Source organism: Lepidochelys kempii, chromosome 11 (genome assembly GCF_965140285.1).
Source record: "Lepidochelys kempii isolate rLepKem1 chromosome 11, rLepKem1.hap1, whole genome shotgun sequence".
NCBI lineage: Eukaryota > Metazoa > Chordata > Testudines > Cheloniidae > Lepidochelys > Lepidochelys kempii.
In genome coordinates this window covers 29,466,135-29,492,793 of record NC_136390.1, presented here as the reverse complement: position 1 = coordinate 29,492,793, position 26,659 = coordinate 29,466,135, and the positions used below count along the sequence as shown (strand labels likewise).

The 26,659-nt window shown below is 40.2% G+C and overlaps 1 protein-coding gene across 8 annotated transcripts in view; it reads right to left on the bottom strand.

The window, feature by feature from the left end:
* The window catches only part of GALNT13 (polypeptide N-acetylgalactosaminyltransferase 13), a 431,005-nt gene that overhangs the window by 124,743 nt on the left and 279,603 nt on the right, over positions 1-26,659 (bottom strand). For all 8 annotated transcript variants that reach the window (XR_013634409.1, XR_013634407.1, XR_013634408.1 and 5 more), the window contains one exon: positions 20,821-20,919. Coding sequence is in view for 4 of the 8 variants with exons in the window: in XM_073305505.2 (XP_073161606.1) it covers positions 20,821-20,919 (99 nt within the window). In the remaining 4 variants the exon portion in view is untranslated. The remainder of the gene's footprint in view (positions 1-20,820; positions 20,920-26,659) is intronic.

The window sequence follows — 26,659 nt, the reverse complement described above, 5'->3', positions numbered from 1 at the left end:
CCCTCCTGATAACATTCCTACATGCCCGAGCAATATTTTTATACTCTTCCCTGGTCATATGTCCAACCTTCCACTTCTTGTAAGCTTCTTTTTTATGTTTAAGATCCGCTAGGATTTCACCATTAAGCCAAGCTGGTCGCCTGCCATATTTACTATTCTTTCGACTCATCGGGATGGTTTGTCCCTGTAACCTCAACAGGGATTCCTTGAAATACAGCCAGCTCTCCTGGACTCCTTTCCCCTTCAAGTTAGTCCCCCAGGGGATCCTCTCTGGGAACATATATTTGAACAGAATTACTTTTAAAAAGTTTAATTCTAAGAGGTTTTCCAGGATATGTTAAGATTAAAAGTTTTTCCACATGGAAATATTTGGGTCACTAGAAACTCACACCTATTTCACTGTAGGGCTGAAGCACTGTTATTCCGAATGCAATTACTGTCGTCATCTTATTTTGGTAGAATTCTTCTTTGTTCCTCAGATGATAATCACATCCAGTGGAATGGAACTGAACCAAACGAGACATAATGGAATAGAACAAGATTATCTGGAAAAGAATCACAGCATTCATTTCCCAGTCCAGGTTCTAGTGATTGTATGTGCTGGTTTGTTGCCCAAGAAACCTTACAGTCTGTTACACACATAATAATATGATATGGTAGGAGTTATATAAGGTGATATAACAATGATTTACATCTAAATCACTCATGCTGAATGATTCCAAATTGGCAAGAGACAGAATTCCTCCAAAGACAGTTCCAAACAATAAGATATTATTCTGATATCCCTAGTGATATTACATACCTGTACTGCCAATTATATCACTAATCTCCCACAAAGGCGATTCATCAATTTATAATTTTACTTTCACCTTCAACAACTATTCAGTTTTTGAACTTGTCTACGAACAATTTTTTGGCCAGGGACCAATGTTGCATCATGGGTGCAGATAATAACTGACTGGGTACCTGAATCTACAGAATCTATGCCCAATCCATCTGTAAATTAGCAGACCACAAGAAAGAAGCAGTTGTTATTGGCCCTACCCCCCAAAACCCAAGTTTTTCCTGGAAACACCTCCTGTCTCCCCAAGATCCCCCCACCAAACAGCAAAAAATCCCCACGGTACATATCTGCACAGTAACAGTTCTTCAAGAGGTAGATGCCGATGTGTATTCAATTCAGGGGTTGTCCATCTTTGGCATGCTGGGCACGTGCACACCTTGGTGAAACAGACATCTGCAATCACTTGAAGAACAAAAAATAGATAATTTTCATTGCTCTCCTAACAGCTCATAAAGGAATAGAGCTGACACAAACACCAGAAAGGAGGAAGTATGGTCAAAGTGCAGATTCCGAGAGTCAAGTTTTTATACAAGCATCTTAGTTCTCAGATGAAAAAAAGGATAAGTTTCTAACCCTCACAGTGGTGAAGAAAAGCTTAAAAATGAAGCATACAGTTTCCAGCATCAGAAGGCAAATAAAAAGAACCCAACATTTATTATTTTTAAAACCTCTGGTTTTTAAGCCAGTCTCATGATTTTGGGAGCCTGATCCATGATTTTTAGTTATTGGAGCTGGCAATATGCAAAATATACAAATGTGAAAAAAACTGTAAAATGTTATTTGATGTTGTTGACTGGGGAGACTATAAAGCAAGGAGGGAGGGAGAATCTGCATGTGAGGGTGGATACAGGATGGAGTAGGAATTGAGAGAAAGTGACGGTTAAAACGCGTGTGTTGGGCAAATGATAGAGGAAACACCTTGAAGTTTTTGCAGGTTCAAACCAACAAGTGACCCACGCCCCATGCTGCAGAGGAAGGCAATCCTCCCCCCCCCCCAGGCTTCTGCCAATCTGACTAAGGGGAAATTACTTCCTGACCCCAAATTTGGCCATCAGTTAACCCTGAGCATGTTGTCGAGACCCACTAATAGACACCTGGGAAATAATTCACTGTAGTAACTCAGAGCCCTCCCTATCTAGTGTCCCATACCCAGCCACTGGAGATATTTGCTACTAGCAGTCATTGTAGGCAATCATACCATCCCTTCCACAAACTTATCTAGCTCAGTCTTGAAACCAGTTATGTTTTTTGCCCCCACTATTTTCCTTAAATGGCTGTTTTGGAATTTCAGTCCTCTGATGGTTAGAAACCTGTGTCTAATTTCAAGCCTAAACTTGTTGATGGCCAGTTTAGATCTATTTGTTCTTTTGTCAACATTGGCACTTAACTTAAATAACTCCTCTCCCTCCCTGGTATTTATCCCTGTGATGTATTTATAGAGTACAATCATATCTCCCCTCAGCCATTGTTTGGTTAGGCTAAACAAGCCAATCACCTTAAGTTTCCTCTTATAAGGTAGGTTTTCCATTCCTCTGATCATCCTAGTAGCCCTTGTCTGCACCTGTTCCAGTTTGAATTCATCTTTCTTAAACATGGGAGATCACATTTCCACACAGTATTCCAGATGAGGTCTCACCAATGCCTCTGCTACTTCGAACACAGATGTCCCCACCTTATAGCAAAAATTCTTGTTATTAGTCCCTAGGTACATAACCTTGCATTATTAAATTTTATCCCATTTCTATTACTCCAGTTTTCAAGTTCATCCAAATCTTCATGTATGATACTCCGATCCTCCTCTGTTGAGGCAATACCTCCCAACTTTGTGTTATCTGCAAATTAAATTAGTGCACTTCTACTTTTTGTGCCAAGGTCACTAATGAAAATGTTAAATAAGATTGGTCCTGAAGTGGTTCCTCAGTCTCAAGTGGGGAGGGAGGCCACTCCGCCTCGCTGTATGAGGCACCAGCGCTTGGACCGTGCTGGCAGGGCCGAGTTGAAAGCAATCTATAGTTCTGTGGCCGCCTAGCAGAGGCAAACAAGTAGCAATAGTCTAAGGCTCTTGCCCTCCTTCGGATGTGCTAGGCACCGAGCAGTCTTTAGCCTTCAGCCTGGCAGTAATTAACTATCTAATGCTCTGGCCCTGTGGGTGGGGCAGAGCAGGGAGCAGGCTTCAGCCTAAGCTTGTGGGCTAAGGCAGCCTGCAAACACACAGTCTGTGGCTCTGGCCCTGTGAGCAGGGCAGAGCTGGGGACAGGCTTTAACCTAAACTTTCTGGCTAAGGCAGCCAACAAACACTCAGTTCAGGATTTGGGTAGGAAGGAGCACCCACACAGTCTAGGGGCTCCGGGGGGGGGGGGCACCAACCAAGTCTAGCATCCTAATTCGATGGACAGTAGGTTCACACAGGCCTCCTGGCCTATGGTGGGAAGTCGGCCACCCCAGGGGTGGGGTAGCAGGGGGATGCGGGCCTGCCCGACTCCACCACATTCCAGCCCCCGGGCCCTAACAGTGGCAGAGTGGTCAGCCCCTGGGTCAGCTGGGATCCAGCTGTAACATGCTGACCTTGAGTCAGTCAGCAACATAGCCGGACAGTCATCGGCTGCCCCTGGGCTACTTCCTACCTCCCGGGGGTTTGGTACCTTTGTAACCCATAGGTCCTCTGGTTCCTCCGGGTACACAGTGGGCATTAAAAATCCTCGCTATTGGGCTTGCAATTTCATGCGCCAGTTCCTTTAATATTCTTGTATGGAGATTATCGTGTCCCCCTGATTTGGTCCCATTAAGCTCTTGGAGTTTGGTTTCCACTTTGGTATTTCTACTTCCATATTCTTGTTTTCATTAGCCGCAATGCCACTGCCCCTCAACTCCTCATTAAAAACCAAGGCGAAGTATTTGTTTAGGTGTTGGGTCATGCCTAGATTATCTTTAATTTCTACCCCATCCTCAGTGTTTATAAATCCTATTTCTTTCCTTATTTTATTTTTATTTGTATGATTGAATAACCTTTTACTATTGTTTTTAATTTCCTTTGCAAGGTCCAAACCCACTTGGCTTTTGGCAGGTCTCACTTTTCCCCTACACTTTCTAACCTCCAAGAGGTAGCTTTCCTTGCTGATCCATCCCTTCTTCCATTTGTTATAGGCTGTATTTTAATAACTTGGTTCAGATGCTTGCTCATCCAGTTTGGTCTGCGATTCGTCCCTACAATTGCTTGGTATGCAGGCTTCTGACAGTTCCTGTAACTTTGACTTAATGTAATTCCTAGCTTCCTCCACATTCAGATCCTTGAGTTGTTCAGTCCAGTACACTCCTACTTCTCTTATTTTTTTTAAGTTTGCCCTGTTGAAATCAAGAAGCCAAGCTGCAGACCTATTTTTGTTTATCCTTCCATTTAGTTTAAGATGAATTAACTCACAATCATTTGAACCAAGATTGTCTTCCACAACCAGTTCTTCTAGGATGGTCCTCACTACTTATCAATACTAAATCTAAAATGGTGTCACCTCTTGTCGGTTCTATGATTATTTGGTGAAGAAATCTGTCAGCTATCACATTCAGGAATATCTGGGCCCTACCATTATTAGTAGCACTTGTCCTCCAATCTATATCTGGAAAATTAAAGTCTCCCATAATCACATAATTCCCAGTACGATTTATTTCATGAAAATACTAAGGAGGTCTCTATCCATATCCAAATTGGATCTTGGCGGAATTTACAATACCCCAAGCACTGTGTTAGTGTAGGGATATATATATATATATATATATATATATATATATATATATATATATATATATATTTTATAGTTGCCTTCACTTCTCTTCTAAACCAGGTCAGATTTTTAACCAGTACAGCCCTCTTCCTCAATTGTACCATTTTGGGAATCTAATAAGGTGTTCTTACAAGATTCCCATCATTTACATTTTTTTGATTAAATTCTTCCTCCCAGTTGACTTGGTTCATAATTGGTTTTCAGCTTTTCATCAAAATTTCTTAGACTGTAAGCTCTTCAGAGAAGGGACGGTTTCATCCTCTGTGTGTTCAGTGCATAGTTCATTGTGGACACCATCAGAATACAATCATAAATAACATTCATATTTCATCCGATTATTTTAAGAAGAAAGAATGACACTACTTTATAAAAAGGTTATCTCATGTACCCAGAAAATAAAATCTATCAATTAAGTTATGCACCAAGCAGAAAGTGAAGAATCTTCTGAGTGCCTAAGTATTATTCTCTGAAGACCTAAGGAATGGTAGGTATTTCCTTTTATTTAATAATAATTCTAACCCAGCTCTATAAATTACAGAGTATTATCAGTAACTTTTATATACTGAATTAGGGTTAGTTTAGCTAATTAATACTTTTTGGTAAATTAAGAAGACCTAATTCTATTCCCTGATACCACAGATACTCAGATACTATATCTGAAAAATGATGTCGCCGAGGGCTGACAACATCCATTGATCCTGTCCCCCACATTTGTGAAGCCAAATCACTGAAACGGCAGCCTACTTAACAAAAGAAGTCAGTTTTAACAAAACCCATAAATTCTGTTTTGCTGTATAAAAATCACAGTTTTGAAAGCAGTTAGTAATGTAAATTATAAGTTTGCCTCTGGACTCTTCACTGATGTGTAGCTAGTAAGGAGTTCTCTATATACCTGAAATGTTACATATAATTCAGCAAAAGCAGAGATCCAAATGCCAAACTGAGCTTTTGTGGATTTGGTTAGTGATGAACCACCGTCCAAAGGCTTGTTTCTGATGTGCACCCACAAGTTTAGATGCTAAATTTAAATACTTTGGTCTAGAAATTTCACAGGATCACTGCCTCACAAGATGTTCCAGGTAGGACTGACAGGGCACAAATAATGGTTCTTGCTGCTCTTTCATAGTATTCCAACTTTGCATTTTGTGTTGCAATAACAATAAAGAACTGGGGATAAGATCAGCGATGTTAGATAATGTGATGTAAACACACAAAGAGATTGGGCACAACAATTTCCTACCATTAGTTCTCCATTTAGAAATGCGTTCAGTCAGAAGAAGGCCATACATGTGTTTAACTTCCTGGGTCTTTACCTTGCAAAATTTGCTTTTTGTGAATATTTCTCAAATTCCTTTTTGAATATGTTTACCCTTTCAGCTTTTGCTGATGCCTTTGACAGTTCATTCCACACATACATGACCCTCTGTAAAGACATTTTTGTTAATATCCATTGTTGCCCAGGCCTTTCATAGATTCAGTTCATGTTTTCTTGTTTTTGAGCCCGTTGAATAGGCAGTTTGAAGAGCAGCTGGCTAAAGCTGAACCGAGGCAAGACTGACTGGATACTAGTAGGAAGATGGAAGACCTTTGAAGAACTTGCTACCTCTATACTATACTCTTCTACTGAGGACATCTGCCCACTGAATGTTAAGCCAGGTTGCTGCAACATTGGGCTCCTTTTGGAGATCTGAGCATTTTTAGATGCTCAAATAACAATGGCAGCACAGAACATCCACTTACTACTGTTAGTGGACAGAAGAATACCACTTCCCAACAGACTCAGATCTGGCCACAGTGATACATACATTTGTTACTTCTGGGCTGGATTATTACAATTGATTATATCTGGGATGACATCACAGACCCTGAAAAATCACCAAATAGCACAAAACACAGCAGGTCGTTGTTTAGCAACACAGGTCACTGTGCATAAATCTCCTAGTTGCTTTTTTCTATACACTGACTCCCACTGAAAAAAAGTCTAATTTCAGGTCTCTGTCCTCATATTCAAAGCCCTCAATAGGAATGGGTCTGTATTCCTCAGAGGCTGCCTCTCTGTGCAATCATAACTTCCCATGATAGCTAGCCTCTGCCGGAACCATGAAAATATCAACAAATAGAGACAGGCTTGTGAGTGTAGGAGACAAATCTTTCACAACTGAACCTCAGGTAAGAATGATTTGGGGCCTTCTTAGTTCAGGACTACCTGCAAAACTCTCTTTCTTTCTTTCTCTTTCTTTCTTTCCATAAGGGCTTCATAAGCACATAGACCCACTCCTTAACACACACACGACTAACTAAGCTATTTTTCCTATAGGCTGTGAAGAAAGAAAGAGAAAGATATTATTTTTTCTTTTATTTTTAAAACAGAGCTTATCAGAGAAATGGAAAAAAGCTATTAACATTTTCAACCAACTCTAAATTTTAAGTATTGTGGGGAGGAGCATACAAGTACGTAGATAAGATATAATAAGATAACTATTATTCTATGAAATGGCTTCTACCTTTTCTACCCCTATCTGAATAGCCGATAGCTTTTTCTAATTAATGCAATTCTGACCCAGACAGTAGCTATGCAAACATACCCAATGGCTGTATTACCTGGAAGCTTCTGTGATCAATGTGATTATCTTCTTATGTACTTTTCTCAATGTTTAAATATTACCCCTGTAATGTGACACCTAGAACTGTTCACAGAACAGCAACTACATAATCAGGAATGACCGCCATGAAGCCACAAGCATGTCAAAGCCTATGCTTACTGCTCACATACCAGCATGACTATGAAATGACAGAGTCATTTTGTGTATTATTGACATACAAAGAAGCAGACCAAGTATTCCACTCTGCTTGAAGTGAAAGTCTGAGAAATTAACTTGATTGGTCAACTCTGGTAAAATTCAAAGCAACACAATTAACTCTTTATCCAGTCAAGTATTGGTACACATTTGTACCAATTTGCCTATATTGGGATTTCAAGCAATATTTAAAATTCTATTATTATCTTTCTGTTTGGACTATGAAACCTGGTGTTTATTATCTTCTGCATTGAACATCTACATCAATAGCACATTTACCTCCACAGACCATCTTTGGTGGGTGCCGTCTCTAAGGGGAAAAGAATATCAATTTAAATGATCTAGAGTTCTTAACACACAGTAAAACAAAATTAATGTGATTAAATTGATTATGCCTTGATCTGCATGCTATTATGTTCTAAAGATTGTGACAGTAAGATTATTCTAACTAAACACTCCTGCAGAAATATATAAAGTTTCTGAACTTGGTAATATGGATAAGTACAAATGGTTTGTACAATCACGGGATCAGATTTAAGATTAACATATACTTGTATTTCCTTTTGCCTCAGGATGGACAAACCAAAAGATAAAGGGAATATGATCCCGCAATTAAATGCAGTGGGTCTTTATCTGGGCAGATGAAAAGGAGTGATGGCCCTTTGAAAAGTCCCCACTGCCCTGGGTTATGAGAGGAAGTAAAAGGGGGCAACACCTGAGGTGAGCAAGATAGAACCAGAACCCCAGCTCAGATGAGATAGCACTGACCTACCAGAGGGAAGGATATTTATATCTTATGCCCTCCAGGTGGAAACCTTGACCTGCCGACTACTGAGAAGGAGGTAGGACAAATGCTGATGGCATGATGCAGTGCCAAATAAGCATGTAGCTTCAGTCATTTATGAACAAAACTCTCCTCTCAGATCCACAAGACATTTCTGTATGGATCTGAGGGGAGGTTTCTGGCAAGTATATTTTATCGGTTCTCTGAGGATTCCATAAAATAAGAAGTCTAATGCCCAGGATAGGAAATATACTTTTTAAATACTATGTGGACTCAAACAGTGAAGAAATGTTCTCTCTAAAAAAAAGTGTCAAAATCAAGGAGCAGGTAAGGGTATTCACTAACTGGACACCTCTCAGAAAGAAACACTGCATATGGGCCTAATCACATTTATTCTTACTGCCATATTAACTATCCCAAGCTTCCCAATTATTTTGCATTCACCTTTCTTAATTGATTTAAAGCATTCTAATAAAAGCTACAGGGAAAGTGCTTTCTCTTCCCTCACACACTATGCTGATGCACAAAGACATTAATTGATGAAAGCCACCTTAGGCAAAGCATTCAAACTGAAGTTGATTATACTACCAATTAAAGAATACACGCAAATGTTACCAAGTTTCCAATTAGAACATTTTAGGGGGCAAAATGTTACAGCAGATTTATGCATACTCTGCTTATTCATTTTCAAACTCGATAGTTAATTATGAAAATCTTGTAGTTCATTTTAGCATATGGACAGATCCAAAATATAAATGTAAATATTTGCGATTGAATAAATGAGACAAAGCATAATCACATATTTGGCTTCATTTTACAATAATATCTTAGTATGTTTAGTAACCACGACTTTTGCAACACTATGTTGTTCAATGGACAAATCAGTCAAGTGCCGTGTTGAACAAGGAACTATGCCAGAATATTTAATTGCATGAAATTAACTCAGATCTCATCTAACAGATTTTTGTACCAACAGCAGTGATCTCAAACTTCATCAAAGCAGAGTTCATTTTGCAAAAAATACTCATGGAAAATTTATTTCACTGTTTTCCAGCTCCAATAATAATCATGAATATTTGTTTGTTTATTTAGTTATTTTTGGTGTTCATACCCAGATGCTTCTAAGCATATTAAAAACCTAAAACCAATCGTTACTGTAAGGTAACAAGGCCCAATACTCAGAGCCAGTATAAAGTATAAAAATATTAAACAAATAACATTAAAATAAAAAATATCCAGTTTACACTTTTTGTGAGGTAATTATTATCAGTTGATGACTTTGGAAATGTTAACTATATAAACAAGATTCTTTCCTTTACCATCTGAAACAGATATGATGCCTAAAGACCAACCAAGAACGGAGCCCCTTTGTGCTAGGTGCTGTACAAACACAGAGTATTAGGCAGGCCCTGCCTTGAAGAGATAACAACATAAATAGATCAGACAGCCACAGGGTGTGGAAAGGGGTGTACGACACAAGTGGAGTGAACAATGTAATAGCAGCTGTCATGAATATAAAGGGAAGGGTAAACACCTTTAAATCCCTCCTGGCCAGAGGAAAAAACCCTTTCAGCTTTAAAGGGTTAAGAAACTAAAGATAACTTCGCTTGCACCTAACCAAAATGACCAATGAGGAGACAAGATACTTTCAAAACTGCAGGCGGGGGGGAGGGGGAGGGGAAGGGCTCTCTCTGTCTGTGTGATGCTTTTACTGGGAACAGAAAAGGAATGCAGTCTTAGAACTTAGTAAGTAATCTAGCTAGATATGCGTTAGATTCTGTTTTGTTTAAATGGCTGATAAAATAGTAGTGCTGAATGGAATGTATATTCCTGTTTTTGTGTCTTTTTGTAACTTAAGGTTTTGCCTAGAGGGATTCTCTATGTTTTGAATCGGATTACCCTGTAAGGTATTTACCATTCTGATTTTACAGAGGTGATTCTTTTACTTTTTTTCTTCAATCAAAGTTCTTCTTTTAAGAACCTGATTGCTTTTTTCATTGTTCTTAAGATCCAAGGGTTTGGGTCTGTGTTCACCTATGCAAATTGGTGAGGATTTTTATCAAGCCTTCCCCAGGAAAGGGGGTGTAGGGTTTGTGGAGGATTTTGGCGGGGGGAGAAAGATGTTTCCAAGCAGGCTCTTTGCCGGTTATATATCTGTTAGACACTTGGTGGTGGCAGCAATAAAGTCACTATTCTGTGATACTTTCTCTTACGTAAACTCTGCAAAATCACCAGCATGCCTTTCTTTGACACATGACAAATTTCTTACTTTAATGTCCAATTATGATTAAATAAACTATTTTGCCCTTTTGAATTAATGTGTTTAAAATACATTTAGATGATTGTATAAAATGTTAGAATTATTGCTACATAATTAAAATAAAATATATAAAATGTGACTAATTATTACACTTATAAGGCCATATTGTGATTTTTCAGCAGAACTCTCTATTCAAATTCAATTTCTCTTGTGCTTAAAATCAATGGCACAATATGGCTCTTAGTCTTTATGATTTGGCAGGGTATTTACTGAGTAAAAAATTACTCCACATAACATACCTATAATTGAGAATTTCTATTGTAGAAAATTCTCTAGAGCAAGATAAAACATACATTTATAGTTATAGTCAAAATTGAGCAGATTCTCAAAGCCAAGCATATCTTCCAAGCATCAAGATTTTTTTTACATGTAGTTGCGTAGAAACCCCTCATACTCACTAGCATGTTACAATTACCTATCCTGTTGTTAAGTGTGCATAGAATGAGAATTCCACAGATGGATAACAATCCCTAAAGATTTGTTACTTAGAATTCTATGTTGAGAAGGGGTTCTGCATCACTTCCTTCAATAAACTATATGCTTTTTGTCATTCAGTTTCTAATCTGTTCTAAGCGGACAGCAGACATAGGGGGAAATGGTTATCTCATATATATGGTAGCTAAAAACACACATAATATGCCTGTTCTAATGTCACTCTGCAACAACTGTTACCATGTGATGTTTGATTACGAAAAGTAAAACTAGGGAAAAATCTGGCTGTTTTCATTTTGGATTCACTAAGAGCCCAATTCTGCCCCACAGAGGAAGTACTCAACATCTTGAAGGATTGGGTTCTAACTGCCAATGAACCAACAATGTCCCTGGGCTCAGTCCTGCTAGGCTGTGAGTGCCCTCAACAGGAGTGCAGGGCACTCAACACCTCACCTGCATGGAGAGTACTCAGCATTTTGCAGGATGCAGCCCTAAGTGACTGAAACTCTCTTAGCTGTATCTTGCTTTTATATTATTATTCATAAAATATTCTTCTTGGGGAGGGTGGAAATCATTTTGAAACTGGAGAATATGGTTTAGATATAGGCTATACCTGTGTAATGAAATAGCATTTTTAATTGCTTTACATTGCACGACTTGCATATTATGCTGGCCTGTTCCAACTGCTGCCCCTTCTTAGGGCACTGACATTAGTGTACTGTTATGACACTAATGTTGCCCCTCTGCCAAGTGGCAACAGATCTCCAGGCCAAGACCATGCAGGTCACCTTACCTGTGGAGGAGCAATCAGTCATTATATATATAACTTGCTATACAAGAACTAGATATTATTATTTTATTACACGTATACACCAATCCTGGAATAGAGGTGGTCAAATGGCAGGTAGGTCATCTCTTCTTTCAGGAATCTCAGTCCAACACCAATGCCTGATTTCCAGGGGGCAACTGTGCCTCAGAGACTCTGCCTCTGACTTGGATCAGAGACCAAGACAGAAAGCAAACTCACCTGCTGCTCTCACAGATCCCTCTCCAAGGCCCACTACCTTGGAACAGAACTGTGCATAATCAAACTTATCAACACCACAGCATGTCTTCCAAAAACTGAACATTTTTTCACATACTAAGAAGAACATGAAAGACCATAAACTCCACCTGATACCTACCAAAACACTATGTTCCTGTGTTCATTATTTCACCCCGATATCCTAATTAAAAATAAATTGCAAAAGGCTAAATGCTAACAAAAAGGTGCTTAACAAATCAAACATACTACGTATGTTAAGGTCATCCTTTAAGATTATATGTAGAATATAAGTGAAAAAGGCAATGGGGACATTTGCAGGTTATTTTTTTATTCTCGGGCTCTGTTCAGCTTTTAATTGTCTGCACAGCTCACAGAAGATTTCTGAGAGTCGTTGCTTTCATAGCCATCAATAACAATGAGGAGTCCTTGTAGCACCTTAGAGACTAACAAATTTATTTAGGAATAAGCTTTCATAAGCTATAACCTACTTCATCAGATGCATGGAGTGAAAAATACAGCAGGCAGGTATGGGCTGTATATTTATACCTGCCTACAGATTTTTTCACTCCATGCGTCTGATGAGGTGGGTTCTAGCCCATGAAAGCTTATGCCCAAATAAATTTCTTAGTCTCTAAGGTGCCACAAGGACTCCTTGTTGTTTTTGCTGATACAGACTAACACTGCTACCCCTCTGAAACCTATAGCCATCAATGTTGCCCTTTATTCTAAAGGTTACCCCCCTCTCAGAAGCAGCTGCATATAGCGGAATCCAGTCTTACATTGCTCCTTAATTCTAACTTTTTCTGTACAGGGCAGTGGAGCTCAATGAAGGCACCACAGAGCAATTGACAGTCAGTTCTGAAAGTGGAAGTTCTGAAATGGAGCTGGAGCTGCTAGCAACCGGCTCAAAAGTCTGTGTTCTTCCTCTACAAATGGTGATCACCAAGGAGGGAGCCCTATATGGAGGGAAAGAAGGCAAGATTCCCCTCACCTTGTCTCCATAGCCAGTGAAAGGTGTGATGAGCCCCAAACCTCTGCAGCCAGTAACTTTACTGGGTGAAGGAGATCCAAGCCTCAACATGTATGGTCACTTTTTATTTTTTTAAATGTAAAAGAGGTCCTGAATAGAAGCAGGTTTCTCTGGCCCCACTTCTCTGGCCACACAACTGGGTTGACCACAGCTCCCCACACTTCTCTTCCATAGCCAGCACTGTTTACTGACCCGGTGGGTAACTTCGCTTTCTGCATGGTTAACCTGGAGCATAAGAGCCATATGAAACCTTTTAGAGCTTCTGAGCCTTAGTAGCACTATAATGCAACTTTTAGTCAGAATAAAAAAACTTTACTTTTTCAGATTTCACTTAAGGAAAATATCCAGCTCAACCTAGACAGCCCTTGGGACCTAACTTACAGCAGGTTCTGGGGCTACTCTATGGACTGCAGCATGGCCAAAAGTCTCCACAATGTTGCATACTGCGACCTCACCCCATATTGTCCCTCCTCCCCAACCTATACACCTGGCAGGTCCCCTACATCAGTGCTGGTACAGGAGTCCTCAAAATGCAGACTTCTGGATCCTTCTATAGCTCTTGCACCAGGAGAAACCTCCCTAGGCTGGACATGAGGCATTTAGGGCTCCTTTATGCCTCACTGGCTGGTTTACCTGAAGTAAAAAGGCTAGAGCAGAAGTGAGGATCTCACCTGCAGTCTCCAAACTCAATTTTTTTTTTAGTTCCTTACAGTCTGACTCTACAAGGGGCTGCACATTTCCAGAGATGAACTGAATGCTGCTCACAGCACCATGGAGGAAGATCTCAACACCTTGTAGAACTCACTCCAAATCAGCAACTGTAATGTATAATTTAGGTTGACTATGCATTTATTATTCTTAGAAGAAGAAAACAAAACCCCAACTGACGAACTGAAAGAATTAAAAAATTGAATAGGGCAATTGATGAGGAGTGGTTCAGTTTACCATATTTATTCCCTCATTTGGATAGCTCTGAAATTTTTATCTGGATGCAACAAAAAAAGGATTTTTATCTAAAGCTTACATAGCCCTATTATATGGGAATAGTCATTTTCTGCTTTTGCTTTTACTAGTCTCAGATTTACAGTCAGCTATTACATAAAATATCCTTCTTATTCATGAAATTTAGGAAGAGTACTTTGCAAGGTAAAAAGATTTGGTAAAAGCATCAATCTCTAACATTGCATTAAAATAAAGCAGAACATCACCCCGAATAAGCCAGCATCTTTAGAAGAAATCAGCTTTCAGAATTACCATGTAACACTCGTGATGTTCCATTACAGCAGGACAGGATAGAGCTGAGCAACCATGACTAAAGATTCCCAGAATAACGTCCTACAATATGGTGGACTGAAAGCCAAATAGGAAAGGATTGCCGAACTGTGAGGTTAAAATGGAGAAACAGGGATTGCAAAAGTCACCACAACATCACTGCATAATACCTTTAGAGCAGTGGTTCTCAAAGCCGGTCCGCCGCTTGTTCAGGGAAAGCCCCTGGTGGGCCGGACCGGTTTGTTTACCTGCCGCGTCCGCAGGTTCGGCCAATCGCAGCTCCCACTGGCCGCGGTTTGCCGCTCCAGGCCAATGGGGGCTGCGGGAAGGGTGGCCAGCACAGCCTTTGGCCCGCGCCGCTTCCCGCAGCCCCCATTGGCCTGGAGTGGCGAACCGCGGCCAGTGGGAGCCGCAATTGGCCGAACCTTCGAACACGGAAGGTAAACAAACCGGTCCGGCCCGCCAGGGGCTTTCCCCGAACCAGCGGCGGACCGGCTTTGAGAACCACTGCTTTAGAGGACTTTAGAAACACTGGGTCAAATTCACACTGATTTACAACAAACAGCAGGCCTTTGGCAGTGTTTTGCAAGGAAATTCACCTCCTTTCACCATCAACGACTTCCCTGGAGTTTCATGGTGTGAGGTGAGTTATGTACATATTATCATCTGCATTTTTCTGGTGGGGAAGCTGAGGCAGAAAGGTTAAGCGGCTTGCCTGAGGAGAGAGAGGGGTTCAGTGTTAGAAATGGAATTAGGACTCATGAATTCCTGGTATGTGAGCCTCACCTCTGCTCCAGACTCTTTCAACTGGGGAAAAGGACCAGAGTGGGGTAAAGGAGCCCTAAAAGTATCATATACAGCTGGGGAAGGTGACCCCAGTGCCAATACTACAGAGATAGCTGTAAGGCTCCAAGGACCTCACTGCAAACCGTGGCATGGGGGAAAGTTGAAGAAGGGCAGGAGGCAGTGCTTTATTTGTGCAGGGCTGAGTCCCGGCACCTCTAGACTTAGCAATCCACAGCCCCTGGGCTTGCTGCATCAGTTATGAATGCAAAAAAAAAAAATGCTTGAGCCCTGGCACCTCTTCCATTACAAGTTAAGCAGGAGGTCTTTGCTGGGTGGGGGGGGGGAAGGGGTGGGGGAAGGAATGGAGAAGGGGAGATCTTTAGCACTCAGCAGAATTGAGAGTCTGGACAGCCATATGGCAGCCCAAAGAAACTGTTGTAATTTAGACAGTCCCTTGAAGCTGTGTAAATTATGTGCAGCCTCTTGCACCTAGAACAGTCCAGGATTAGGAGGATACAAAGGTGGCTTCAAGCTACTTTAGTCACTACCCCGGAGCTGTGAGTTCTGTGCTGTGCTTCTTAGGGTATGTCTACACTTCGAGCTGAGTGGGTGTGACTCCCAGCTCGCTAGCATGCTAAAAATAGAGTGTAGCCACAGCAGTACCCCGAGTATGTGCCTAGGGTCTCGGAAGGGCATGTACTCAGCGGCTAGTTTATCCTGCAGCTCATGCTGCTGCAGCTACTCTCTATTTTTCGCAAGCTAGCTCAAGCATGCCTCCTTGAGCTGAGAATCATACCCCCACTTTGCCACTTACATAGCTGAGTTGCAAGTGTAGACCAGGACAAAACAAGTTCAGCACAGTTTCAGAAAGTCATCGTTTAAACCAGCTTCAGCATAAAATTAAATATGTAGCAAAAGAAAAAGAAATGCATTTATCTACTACTGTGTACATTTCATAGCTCACTTGGATTTTTCACTGTTTTTCTCTCATTGCATTTGCCTTCATCGTTCCTCCTGTCAATCCGACATCAATCTGTGTTTATATTTTGAAAATATAAAATCTCACTCCTTAATTTTAACCTGTTGCTAAAACTCAGAAGACTGGGAAAAAAAAAAAAAAAAAAACACTGCACAGGGTCTCTTCTAATCTAGGCTTCTCAAAAGGTGACCTCTTTTGTTCATTTAGTTCTGAAGATTTAGTGACTAAAAAGAAAAGCTAAGAGGTATTACAAGAAATGTCTGTTGATGGTTTTAAATTTATTTTTATTAAAAACAGCTCACTGGGAGAAAGGCAGGCCTTTTTGCTATTATACTGAATGTGTCAAACACAATACAACCACTGGATCTCAAGAAAGGAATTCAAAATAAGAGAAATGAATGAATGATGAACCTTGAAATTCAAGCTTTTTTGTTTATTTGACTTACCTTTATAAGAGAAAAAGAGTGATTGATTATATATTCTTGCTCTTCCTACAAATGTGTGTGGCTAAGGGAGCCATTTCCCATCTATTACCATAGAGAGCCAATATCATTAAATTTTAATGTTTAAAAAGAAAGCTTCTTTTGGTAAAGCTAACATATAGGAGTAGCAATTGTAAACTTCCATTAATCTCCAGTTCAGGCTTCTTTTATTTCTTTTTCTTGGGTGTGAATGAAGGTAGGATTAGATTATTGTTATGAGCAGAGGCTCTATTTCTGAATATACACAGTAACAGAAACCGCTTCCATGGTAACATAATACAAGAGTAGCCAAAGCCATGATGCCTATGGAGATGATTCCAGCCGGGTAAATCACATGGCTGACTCATTGTCTAACTGACCAGTAAAATCAACTGATTTCAACTAAAATAACAAAAATCCTAGAAGTCAGCTATTGCAAAAGTGGAATTACAATGAAGGGGCTTTACCTAATGTCTGATTTTGATAAGCATTAATAATTCATTTTCCTGTGTGACTCACTTATCGCCAGTGTTCCATCGAATCAAAAATCTATCTACAGGTACAGATTTAATTGCCACCTCCCTCCCTCCCCGCCCACCATCAAATGGTGGGGAAACTTAATGGGGCCAGCAATGAAAGGGATACAGTCCCAGGAGTAAGGAAGAGAGACATTTGTCAAGGTATAATAGGTAGCTCCTCCCCCTGGGAGTCTCTGGCACCCACTGGCCAGCTAAAGGAGACGGGTGTTGATTGGCCAGCATTCCCCAGGTTCCAGGATTAGCCCAGCACAGGGGCCACATGGACTCCTTTCAGGTCCAGTTCAGCAGCCCACCCTACCCATCTGAACTAGGAATGGGAACTCAGCCTGACAGATGCTGCAGGGTCTAGCCAATCGCCTGTTTAGGGAGTCAGGAAAGAATTTTTTTCTCCCTTGGGCCAATTGGCAGATGACCAGGGAGATTTTTGTCTTCCTTGCAGCACCTTCAAGCCACAGTGGGTTAAGTAGGAACATGCTTAGTACCCAGCTGAGTTACTGGGGTGGAGTTGTTTATTCGTCACAGCATGCAGCTGGTTTCCAGTGCAGCTAAGAGAATAAAATGAACGGTTTCCAAAGGTAAAAAACCTAGTATTTTGATGATAGTCCTTGGGCTCATGTGACAGGGTGAGACCTTTTAGCCCTTGCAAGCTGAGGTCCCCACCCTGCTGTACAATTTGTCCCCTTCACACGGGTTGGGGGGGGAGAGGATGCTAGGATTCAGAGAACCGAGTCTTGGGGGGTAGTCTGGGGAGATCCTACCCTGTGTTATGGGTTATATGGTACAGAGCCCTGTAACCCTTCCACTGGAACCAATTAAATGCCTGATATAAAAGAGGATGGGTGATGGGGAGGTAGAGCCCCTCCTCTGTTTTAAAGTTTAATACAAGTTGTGGCCTGCCACTTAATTTCATGCATGTGTCCTCATTTTGCTGCTGTGTCCATGTCAAAGTGTATATGCTCTTTCCACTCAGACATCAGTACACAAAATCTATTGACTTTATTTAGAATCATTTCCCCATAGCAGAGGGCAGTATTTGACCCCAGACCCTTTAAAGTTTTTCCCTGGCACAGAGGCCAGTTTTAAAGTTGCAGTAAGTTGTACTGTACAATTTGCAGCTTTTTAAAAAAGCGGTTCGTAGTTAACTCATCAATGCACCACACATTAGTGGTTAGCAGTTATCTGAAATGCACAGGTCTGCATGACCATGAAGCCTATCAAAGTATTATATCCTGGCAACATTGCTAAAATGTAGGATCAAATAAATCTAACATATAGTACTATACATGGCTTCATAATCACCAGAGCTCATTTTCTTAAGACTTTAAATGCAACATTTTTTGTTAAAGAAATGTTAAAATATATGGTCTTTTCTAATATTTTAGCCTTAAAGTCTCTTGAAATGCTTTTGACATGTTACAATTACAAAATATTTTGAGCAAGATTTGTGAGCCATGAGATATTTGTCTTTGCCTCAAGCTGGGAAAGCTTGTATACTTTTTGTTCAGAAATTCTAACGAGCCTGGTATTATTTTTGACATCCTTTTCGATCTGAAATAGTTCAATTCCATAGCTATATTTTGTTAGCTATACAATCCCTCTAGCACTTACATTCTGTCCTATTTTTCTGTCTCATTATGAACTCCCATTAATGATAATAGGAGTTATGTATGAGTACTAAAGGATAACGGACCCCTATATTTAGGTCAAATATGAATGGCTCAGCAAAAATAACACCAGAAATATAAGATAAATAATTTGCATAAGCAAACATAGGGATTTGAAAGTGCAACGGGTAAATGCACACTCTGCATGTGCATCCACTGTGCTTACTTTGGAAATGTCGCCCCTAATGTGCATGTATGAGGGACAAAAATAATCTGGAGATTTAAGAATCCTTCAGTGGAGTGTGACACCAGCCCAGGGGAGCTCAGAATCCGCCATTGCCATTCATTAAAGAAAAATATTAGAGCCCAATCCAGCAAACACAATTACCAGGCAAAGCTTTGACTGCCCTGAGTAGCCTCATGAATGCTAGTGGGGGTCACTCATAGTGGTAAGCACTGTTGTGATAATTGGGTTTACAGATTTACCCTAATTGGGAGTTCAATTGTAAAAAGTCAGTGCTAGTTCATAAGCTGTAACAATAACCTACAACAACAAACATTGATGGGAAAAAGTATGAAATAGTCCAAACAAAAAGACTTATTGATCTAACTCAAAGACTTTGTTAAGATCATGCTTGGTTAACAAGAAAAGTGTAAAACCAGAAATCAGTGAATCAAAATTGGTGTGTTAGAAACTAGACCTAATTGGTGGACAAAATAATGACAAGATGGGCCATTCTCTTTTTGGGTTCTTAAAGAAAGACTTTGGGAGAAAAATTGGCTACTGGAGTGAGCTTCATCATCATGACTACTATCCCCTCACCTCCCCACGCATCTCCTGGGAACCCAGGTCCTCATCATCCTAATCCTGGGAGATGTCCAGACCAGACCAGGCCAGAGAGAGGGACGCAGATGACACGACCACCTCTACCAGCTCCAGCTGAAGCCCAAACACCCTGGTGGGATGAAATGGGATTTGATTTTAACAGCAGCAGCAACAGCTCCAGCCCATCTCAGCTAACTTCTCTTTTCCCAAAAGGGACAGTTATTACCCTCTGATACCATCTCAGAGACTGCCAGACAAGGGTTTTTTTTCCCTTCTAAAAGCTCTCTCCAGCTAAAGGGAAAGGGAACAAGGGATGTTGTTAAAGTGAAAGCTTATTTAATACTTTATATTTCAAATGCTATAACTGTTTTCCTTCTTCCTTTATCTTTAATAAAAGGTTAATATTTTTAATGCTGTGTTTGCCCTGGTACTACGCAGGCTGAGGTCTCTGTATACCAAACCCTGGACCTTGTTTAACACTGTTTAATGCTGGACAGTGACTGGGTTATATTAACACCTTTAGCCCATATATTCCATCTTAATTAATACAACAGCACACATTTTTAAAAATTATGACTATGAGGTTGTAAGCCATCCAAAGTCTCATCCATTTCCATAAAGGATATTTTTTCCATAAGCAAAAAAATAAGTAAACATTCAGGACCAAATGTTCAAAGCTGGTGTCTACATTGCACCTTAAGGTCTTTGTTTGCTTACAAAGAAGAAAAATGTATTCACTCAAGAGTTTGGCCAGAGCTGTAAATGGTGGTCTGTGTGTACAATTTATAGGTGTTCAAAGGGTACAGACACTATCTGAAAATTAGGCCTTTTGAGTATTGTTAAAATTCATAAGTGGCAGGAAGTTAAGAAGTAAGTTTGGAACTCTGTCTTTATCTTTCATTATTTTGCTCAATAATTGCAACTATAGCTTTTGTTTTGTAACCTCTGAATACCGGGTGATTCTACACACCAACATTTCTGCTGCAATACCAAAGCAGAATTAGGTAAGTAAACTGTTTCAATGCTGCCAAAAATAAAAGGTACATGGGACAACACATGTTGTTGCCCTGTGAACATGAAGCATAATATTTAAATACCAGCAATTAAAAATACCATCCCATTCTGCATCAGTGAAGAAGCAACAGTGAAGTACTGAAGGGAGAAATTTTAGCTTTGACTCTTTTTCAGCCTCAGCATTACCTTCAGTGAATTTAAATCAGGCTGTTTATATTATTTAGATGATTGTTGTGCCTTAGTTTCCACACCCGCAGATTAAAGAACATCATTCTTTAAGCAATTACTGTGTAGCTATTTTTTTTTTTACCTGATTTCCTCCCATGCCATGGCAGTTGAATATACCCACTTTTTCATTTTCCTTGCGGCCCATGTTATCCAAACATTGGTTGGTTTCAACATTTCTGATCTGAAGAAAACATAAAGGTGAAAACAAATGCAGGTAGTTAAAAGGAAGAGAAAAAGAAAAGAAACCAGAAGACTCTGCAAAAAACATTAGGATTAAATTTGTAGACCTAGATACTACAGATGCTCTTTGAAAAATGTAATTCCAAACCTCACATTTATGTGTGAAAATAAGATAACTGCATGAGCAACTACCCATCTGAATGTTCAGTTACATGATCCGAATGCACCAATGTTTTAACCTGCAACATGTGCATTCCCAGCTTTGAACAAAGAACATCTCCAAGCACATGAAAAATATCACAAAGCAGCGCATTGTGATTTAAATGTGTTACTTGTATGTATAAAAATTCACCTCTCCTTCTATGTCAATGGACTGTTTTGCCTTAATTATCTAATAAAATATTACCTTTCCGGAAGAAAGTGACATAGGACAAAATTATTTGTCTTCAAAATTGGTTGTTGTTTTTCCAAGTGAAGCAGGGCTGACTCCACTCTCCATTTTTCCCAGGTAGATCCGCTGAGTAACACACAGTTCTGTGTGTGGTCGTTTCAGATAAGACCTTAAAGACTGAGGCCCCACCTGCTCTGCACAGACTTTAACAATCTTATGGCGCTTTCATAAGTGTAATGGTTTGCCCTAATGCCCTTTGACTAAAAGTGGTTTCCCCTCCCCCACTGTAATACAATATACTGTGCAGTGGGTTGTCACCAGCATGTGTTGCCCATATTTTAACACGGGGCTCCAACTAAACATTCCCCCTTACTCTGTGACAACCCTTCCATCCTCACAGGCATACACAATTAGAGAGGCCTGAGAAATTTGGAAATCTGTTTATTTTCTCCATTTAAACAAAACCATACGCTCAGAGCAATAAACATGGAATAATGCACTAAATGGGAAACTTTTCTTCAATGCACTTTAACAGCATATTTTATAGTTTGCTCCTGAAAATACAATGATGGCTTGACTTTCCGTAGTGCTGAGCATACAGAGTTCCCACTAGAGTCAGTGGGAACTTAAGGTGCTCAAATCTCTGAAAATCAGACCACGAATATATTGATAGTTTATCACAATGTCTAACAAATGCAATTGTGTGTGTGCACGTGCATGCATGTAATAAAGCAAACGTAGCAGATACCCCATATAGAATCTATCACCCACCCCCCCAGGGAATACTTTTTAAAATATTGTTGGCACAATCTGGTGTATTCCTAAGGCAAAAATATTTGCTCTTCAAGAATTCTGGTAAGATGATTTTCTAGTATCTGGGTATCTGTCTAGGTCCTTATATTGCGTCCATCAACATGGTGCCTGTGTGCCTACTTACCAGACAAGTGGGTGAATTCAGAAACAGTCTCCTCAACCCTTGCCTTCACTTTGTAGACAGAACTGAAACAAGTGACACTACAATCCCTTTTGAGGCCCCATCAGCACACCACGTGATACTGTCTGGCACCCCAAAGTTTCAATGAAGCTGCATGTACAAAATGTGTAAAGTTCTCATCATACACAAAAGTTATTCTTTTATTTATTATCCTTCTTCAGAAGAAAGGAGCTCAGACCCTAAAGAATGTGTCTTACAAATAAAGCGTTTTTTCCCCTTTCAGTAGGAGAGGGGGAATTTCCAACAGCAATACACAAAGTACAAATGCATCTTTAGCTCTCATGCATCCTTTATGAAAAACCATTGTGATACTGCATAATTCCAAAATACTTCAATGTCTTGATTAAACATTTACATGTAATACAATTATCCATCAGCTGCAATTACAAATACCACTTACTGGTGCCTAACTGGTATTGTATGTACGGGATAAATCCAGCTGGAATGTAATTAAATCAGAATTAAATCACCGATACAAGTAAAATCAGATTATTTTAATATATTACACAATACCAAGGAGGACTGGAAGGGGACGGTCTTTACAACCTAACAACATTGCTTCTTAATCAGCTAAAGGAGGTCACTATTCACAAACACAAGGCTCTCATTCAGATGCTCAGTGGTCTTATTTTACAGCCCTCTTAGGCCTTACTGGCCCAGGGGAAAAGTGGCTCTGACAAGAAATTCAACTAGGAAATCTTGCATGGTGACAGGCTTATCACTAAGATATTTGAGATGATAAAGATATTTCTGTTTTTAAATTGCTTTCCTTCCCTCAGAGAAAACCATCAGGGTGTTTGTTCTTAAACAGTTTATTTATTTTATCTCAGGCTTGTTTAAATCTCTGCTGTGCAAGTTAGATGTGTGGCTTTCTGGGGTATCTGAGATCCCTAAGGCTGTGTAATATGCCCACACATCAGCCTGATCTCTTTAGGGACAGGTTGATCTGATGTATATGGAAACAAGCCATCTGCTCTGCAGACAGGAGCTATGAAGCTGCTTGGGGGATTGAGTTCATTGATAAGTAAGTAGTGCTACTCCCAGTTCTAGCCCTATCCTTCTTCATTGGCAGTCCACAAAATGATTGCAGTGCAAAGTCTGTAGCAGGCTTCATGTCTGACTCCAATGAGGGGAAAGGGAAGGTTCCAGGACTAGGTTGTTCTATTATTAAAAAGCAGAAGCAGCTTCAGCTGCTGGAGACTGGGGACTACTCCTATCCGGAGACTGGGGCAATTGGAAAAGCTGTTCTCCATGTGTGGTGGGGGAGAACCCTCTCTCACATGGTTGTTGAAGGAGGCTCTCTGTCCAAGCTTTATTTGCCTTTTCACACCAGCATTACATTATTCACTCATATTAAATGTGTGATCCGCTAGAAAGGCTAGACCCTTTTCTGCAGTACTTCTGCCTAGCCAGTTATTCCCCATTTTATATTTGATTTTTCCTTCCTAAGCATAGTATTTTGCATTGTCATTATTGAATTTCACTTTTAATTTCAGACCAATTCTTCAGTTCATCAAGATCATTTGAATTCTAATCCTATCCTCCAAAGTGCTTGCAACCCCTCCCAGTTTGGTATCATCAGTAAATTCTATAAATATGTTCTTGTAACACATTGCTGGGAATACCGACAGCTGGGAGCCACTGTTACCTCTCTGCCTGAGCAAGAGTGAGTTTTGCTGGTGATTAGACTGTGTGTCAGCTCCCTGCCACACCAGAATCCATCACCAGCAAACTCCTTAAGGGCTCTCCTGGCCCAAGCCTTGCCTAGCAGGTAACAATCAGTGAACTCCAGACACCAAACTCCGCAGATATGTTTCTCTGCAGTGCATTGCCCCTGCCATTGTGCATTCACAGAAGATGTTGAGTTCACTGTTCAGTACATCACTGCTCATTAATTTAACTGGGGTACATATAGCCTTCCCTTCAAACAAAGCACTGAATTGGTTTATAGTAAAAGTATACAAAAGAGCCCTGATTAAGTGATACCAAGTAAAAGGGATCAAGATAGAGATGTCACAAGCAAATACAAGTGAAAACATGCATCCAAAAGTCTAAAACTTAATCTAGCAAAATACAGTCTTTGTTCTAGATGGTTTCTCTCACCACCATCTCCGTTCCAGCTTTTACTGGCCAGCCTGGCTAGGACCTATCACAGAGATCAAATTGTTTGGTTTCTTTGTCTCCTAAGGCAGAGGATAAAGATAATCTCTCTCGCTCTCTCTCTCTCCTCCTTATATCCCCAAAGGGATATTTTTGTCTTATAAGTCAGGAAGGCCACCGGGGGATTCAGTCTCCTCTGCAGTCCGGGGGATTCGGTCTCCTGTCTGGGGTGAAGAAGCCCTATTAATTATCTGCATCTCAGGTTCAGGAACTGGATAGGCCCTGCTGGTTTAGCTTGATGGCTTTGTTTACTGCTAATTGAGGTAAACCCATATTCCTTTGTCTGGGACAGACCTGTTTATCACTTTTACCTAGGCTAGGCTATCTGGCCTTAAACAAGTTAGTAACATCATAGTAAGGGAATTCATAACTCACATATAATGTTAACATACGCATTTTACAATGATATTAATAATCAGCATGTTAGCTTTCACATGACACCTCACAAAGCATAATTTGTACAATTATTATTACGGTAGTGTGTATGCTGTGAATACATGGGTGCCTAGCATCACAACGCTCAACTCCATCAAAGTAATTAATGAAAATATTCAATAGTAGTCAACCGAGGACAGACCCCTGCAGGACCCCACTTGATATGCCCTCCCAGTTTGACAGAAAACCATTAATAAGTACTCTTTTAGAATGGTCTTTCAATCAGTTGTGAACCCACCTTAGAGTAATTTCATCTAGACCATATTTTCCTAGTTTGTTTACGAGAATGTCATAGGGGAATGTGTCAAAAGCTTACTAACATCCAGGAATATCAAATCTACTGCTTCCCCCATCCGTTACCTCGTCAAGAAGGAAATAAGATTGATTTGGCATGATTTGTAATTCACAAATCCATATTGACTATTACTTACCACCTAATTATCCTCCAGGTTTGAACAAACTGATTGTTTAATAATTTGTTCCAGTATCTTTCCAGATATCAAAGTTAGGTTGACTGGTCTATAATTCCCCATATCCTCCTTTTCTTCCCTTTTGAAGATAAGAAATGTTTGCCCTTCTCCAGTGTGTTGGGCCTCACTTGTCCTCCACAAGTTCTCAAAGATACTCTCCAATGAATAGTTCAAAGATTGCTTTAGCTATTTCTGTAAGTACTCTAGGGTCAAATTCATCAGGCCCTGTGGATGTAAATACATCTAACCCAGCTAAACAGCCTTTAACTTGTTCTTTCTGTGTTTTGGCCTGGGATCCTGCCCCCAGTTGTTGTTGTTAATTGAGTTAAGCATCTGATTACCATTAACAGTTTTAGTGATGAATGAAACCAAAAATGACAGGTTTCAGAGTAGCAGCCTGTCAAGTTTCCTTCCCCACTCTGAACTCTAGGGTACAGATGTGGGGACCTGCAGGAAAACCCCCTAAGCTTATTTTTACAAGCTTAGGTTAAAACTTCCCCAAGGTATAAACTATTTTACCTTTTGCCCTTGGATTTTATTGCTGCCACCACCAAGCATCTAACAAACATATAACAGGGAAAGAGCCCTCTTGGAAACGTCTTTCCCCCCCAAAAATCCTCCCCAAACCCTACATCCCCTTTCCTGGGGAAGGCTTGATAAAAATCCTCACCAATTTGCATAGGTGAACACAGACCCAAACCCTTGGATCTTAAGAACAATGAAAAAGCAATCAGGTTCTTAAAAGAAGAATTTTAATTGAAGAAAAAAAGCAAAAGAATCACCTCTGTAAAATCAGGATGGCAAATACCTTACAGGGTAATCAGATTCAAAACATAGAGAATCCCTCTAGGCAAAACTTTAAGTTACAAAAAGACACAAAAACAGGAATATACATTCCAATCAGCACAGCTTATTTTATCAGCCATTTAAACAAACAGAATCTAATGCATATCTAGCTAGATTACTTACTAAGTACTAAGACTCCATTCCTTTTCTGGTCCCGGCAAAAGCATTACACAGACAGAGAGAACCTTTGTTTCTCCTACCCTCCAGCTTTGAAAGTATCTTGTCTCCTCATTGGTCATTTTGGTCAGGTGCCAGGGCGGTTATCCTAGCTTCTTAACCCTTCACAGGTGAAAGGGTTTTTCCTCTGGCCAAGAGGGATGTTAAAGGGATGTTCCCTTTATATTTTTGACATACCCCCCAAATCACAGATAGGATGAAACGCTGGCTGTGATTTCTTCCTGGAGCTCTAGGAGAAAACAGAGTTAATAAGACACATGCACTTCTA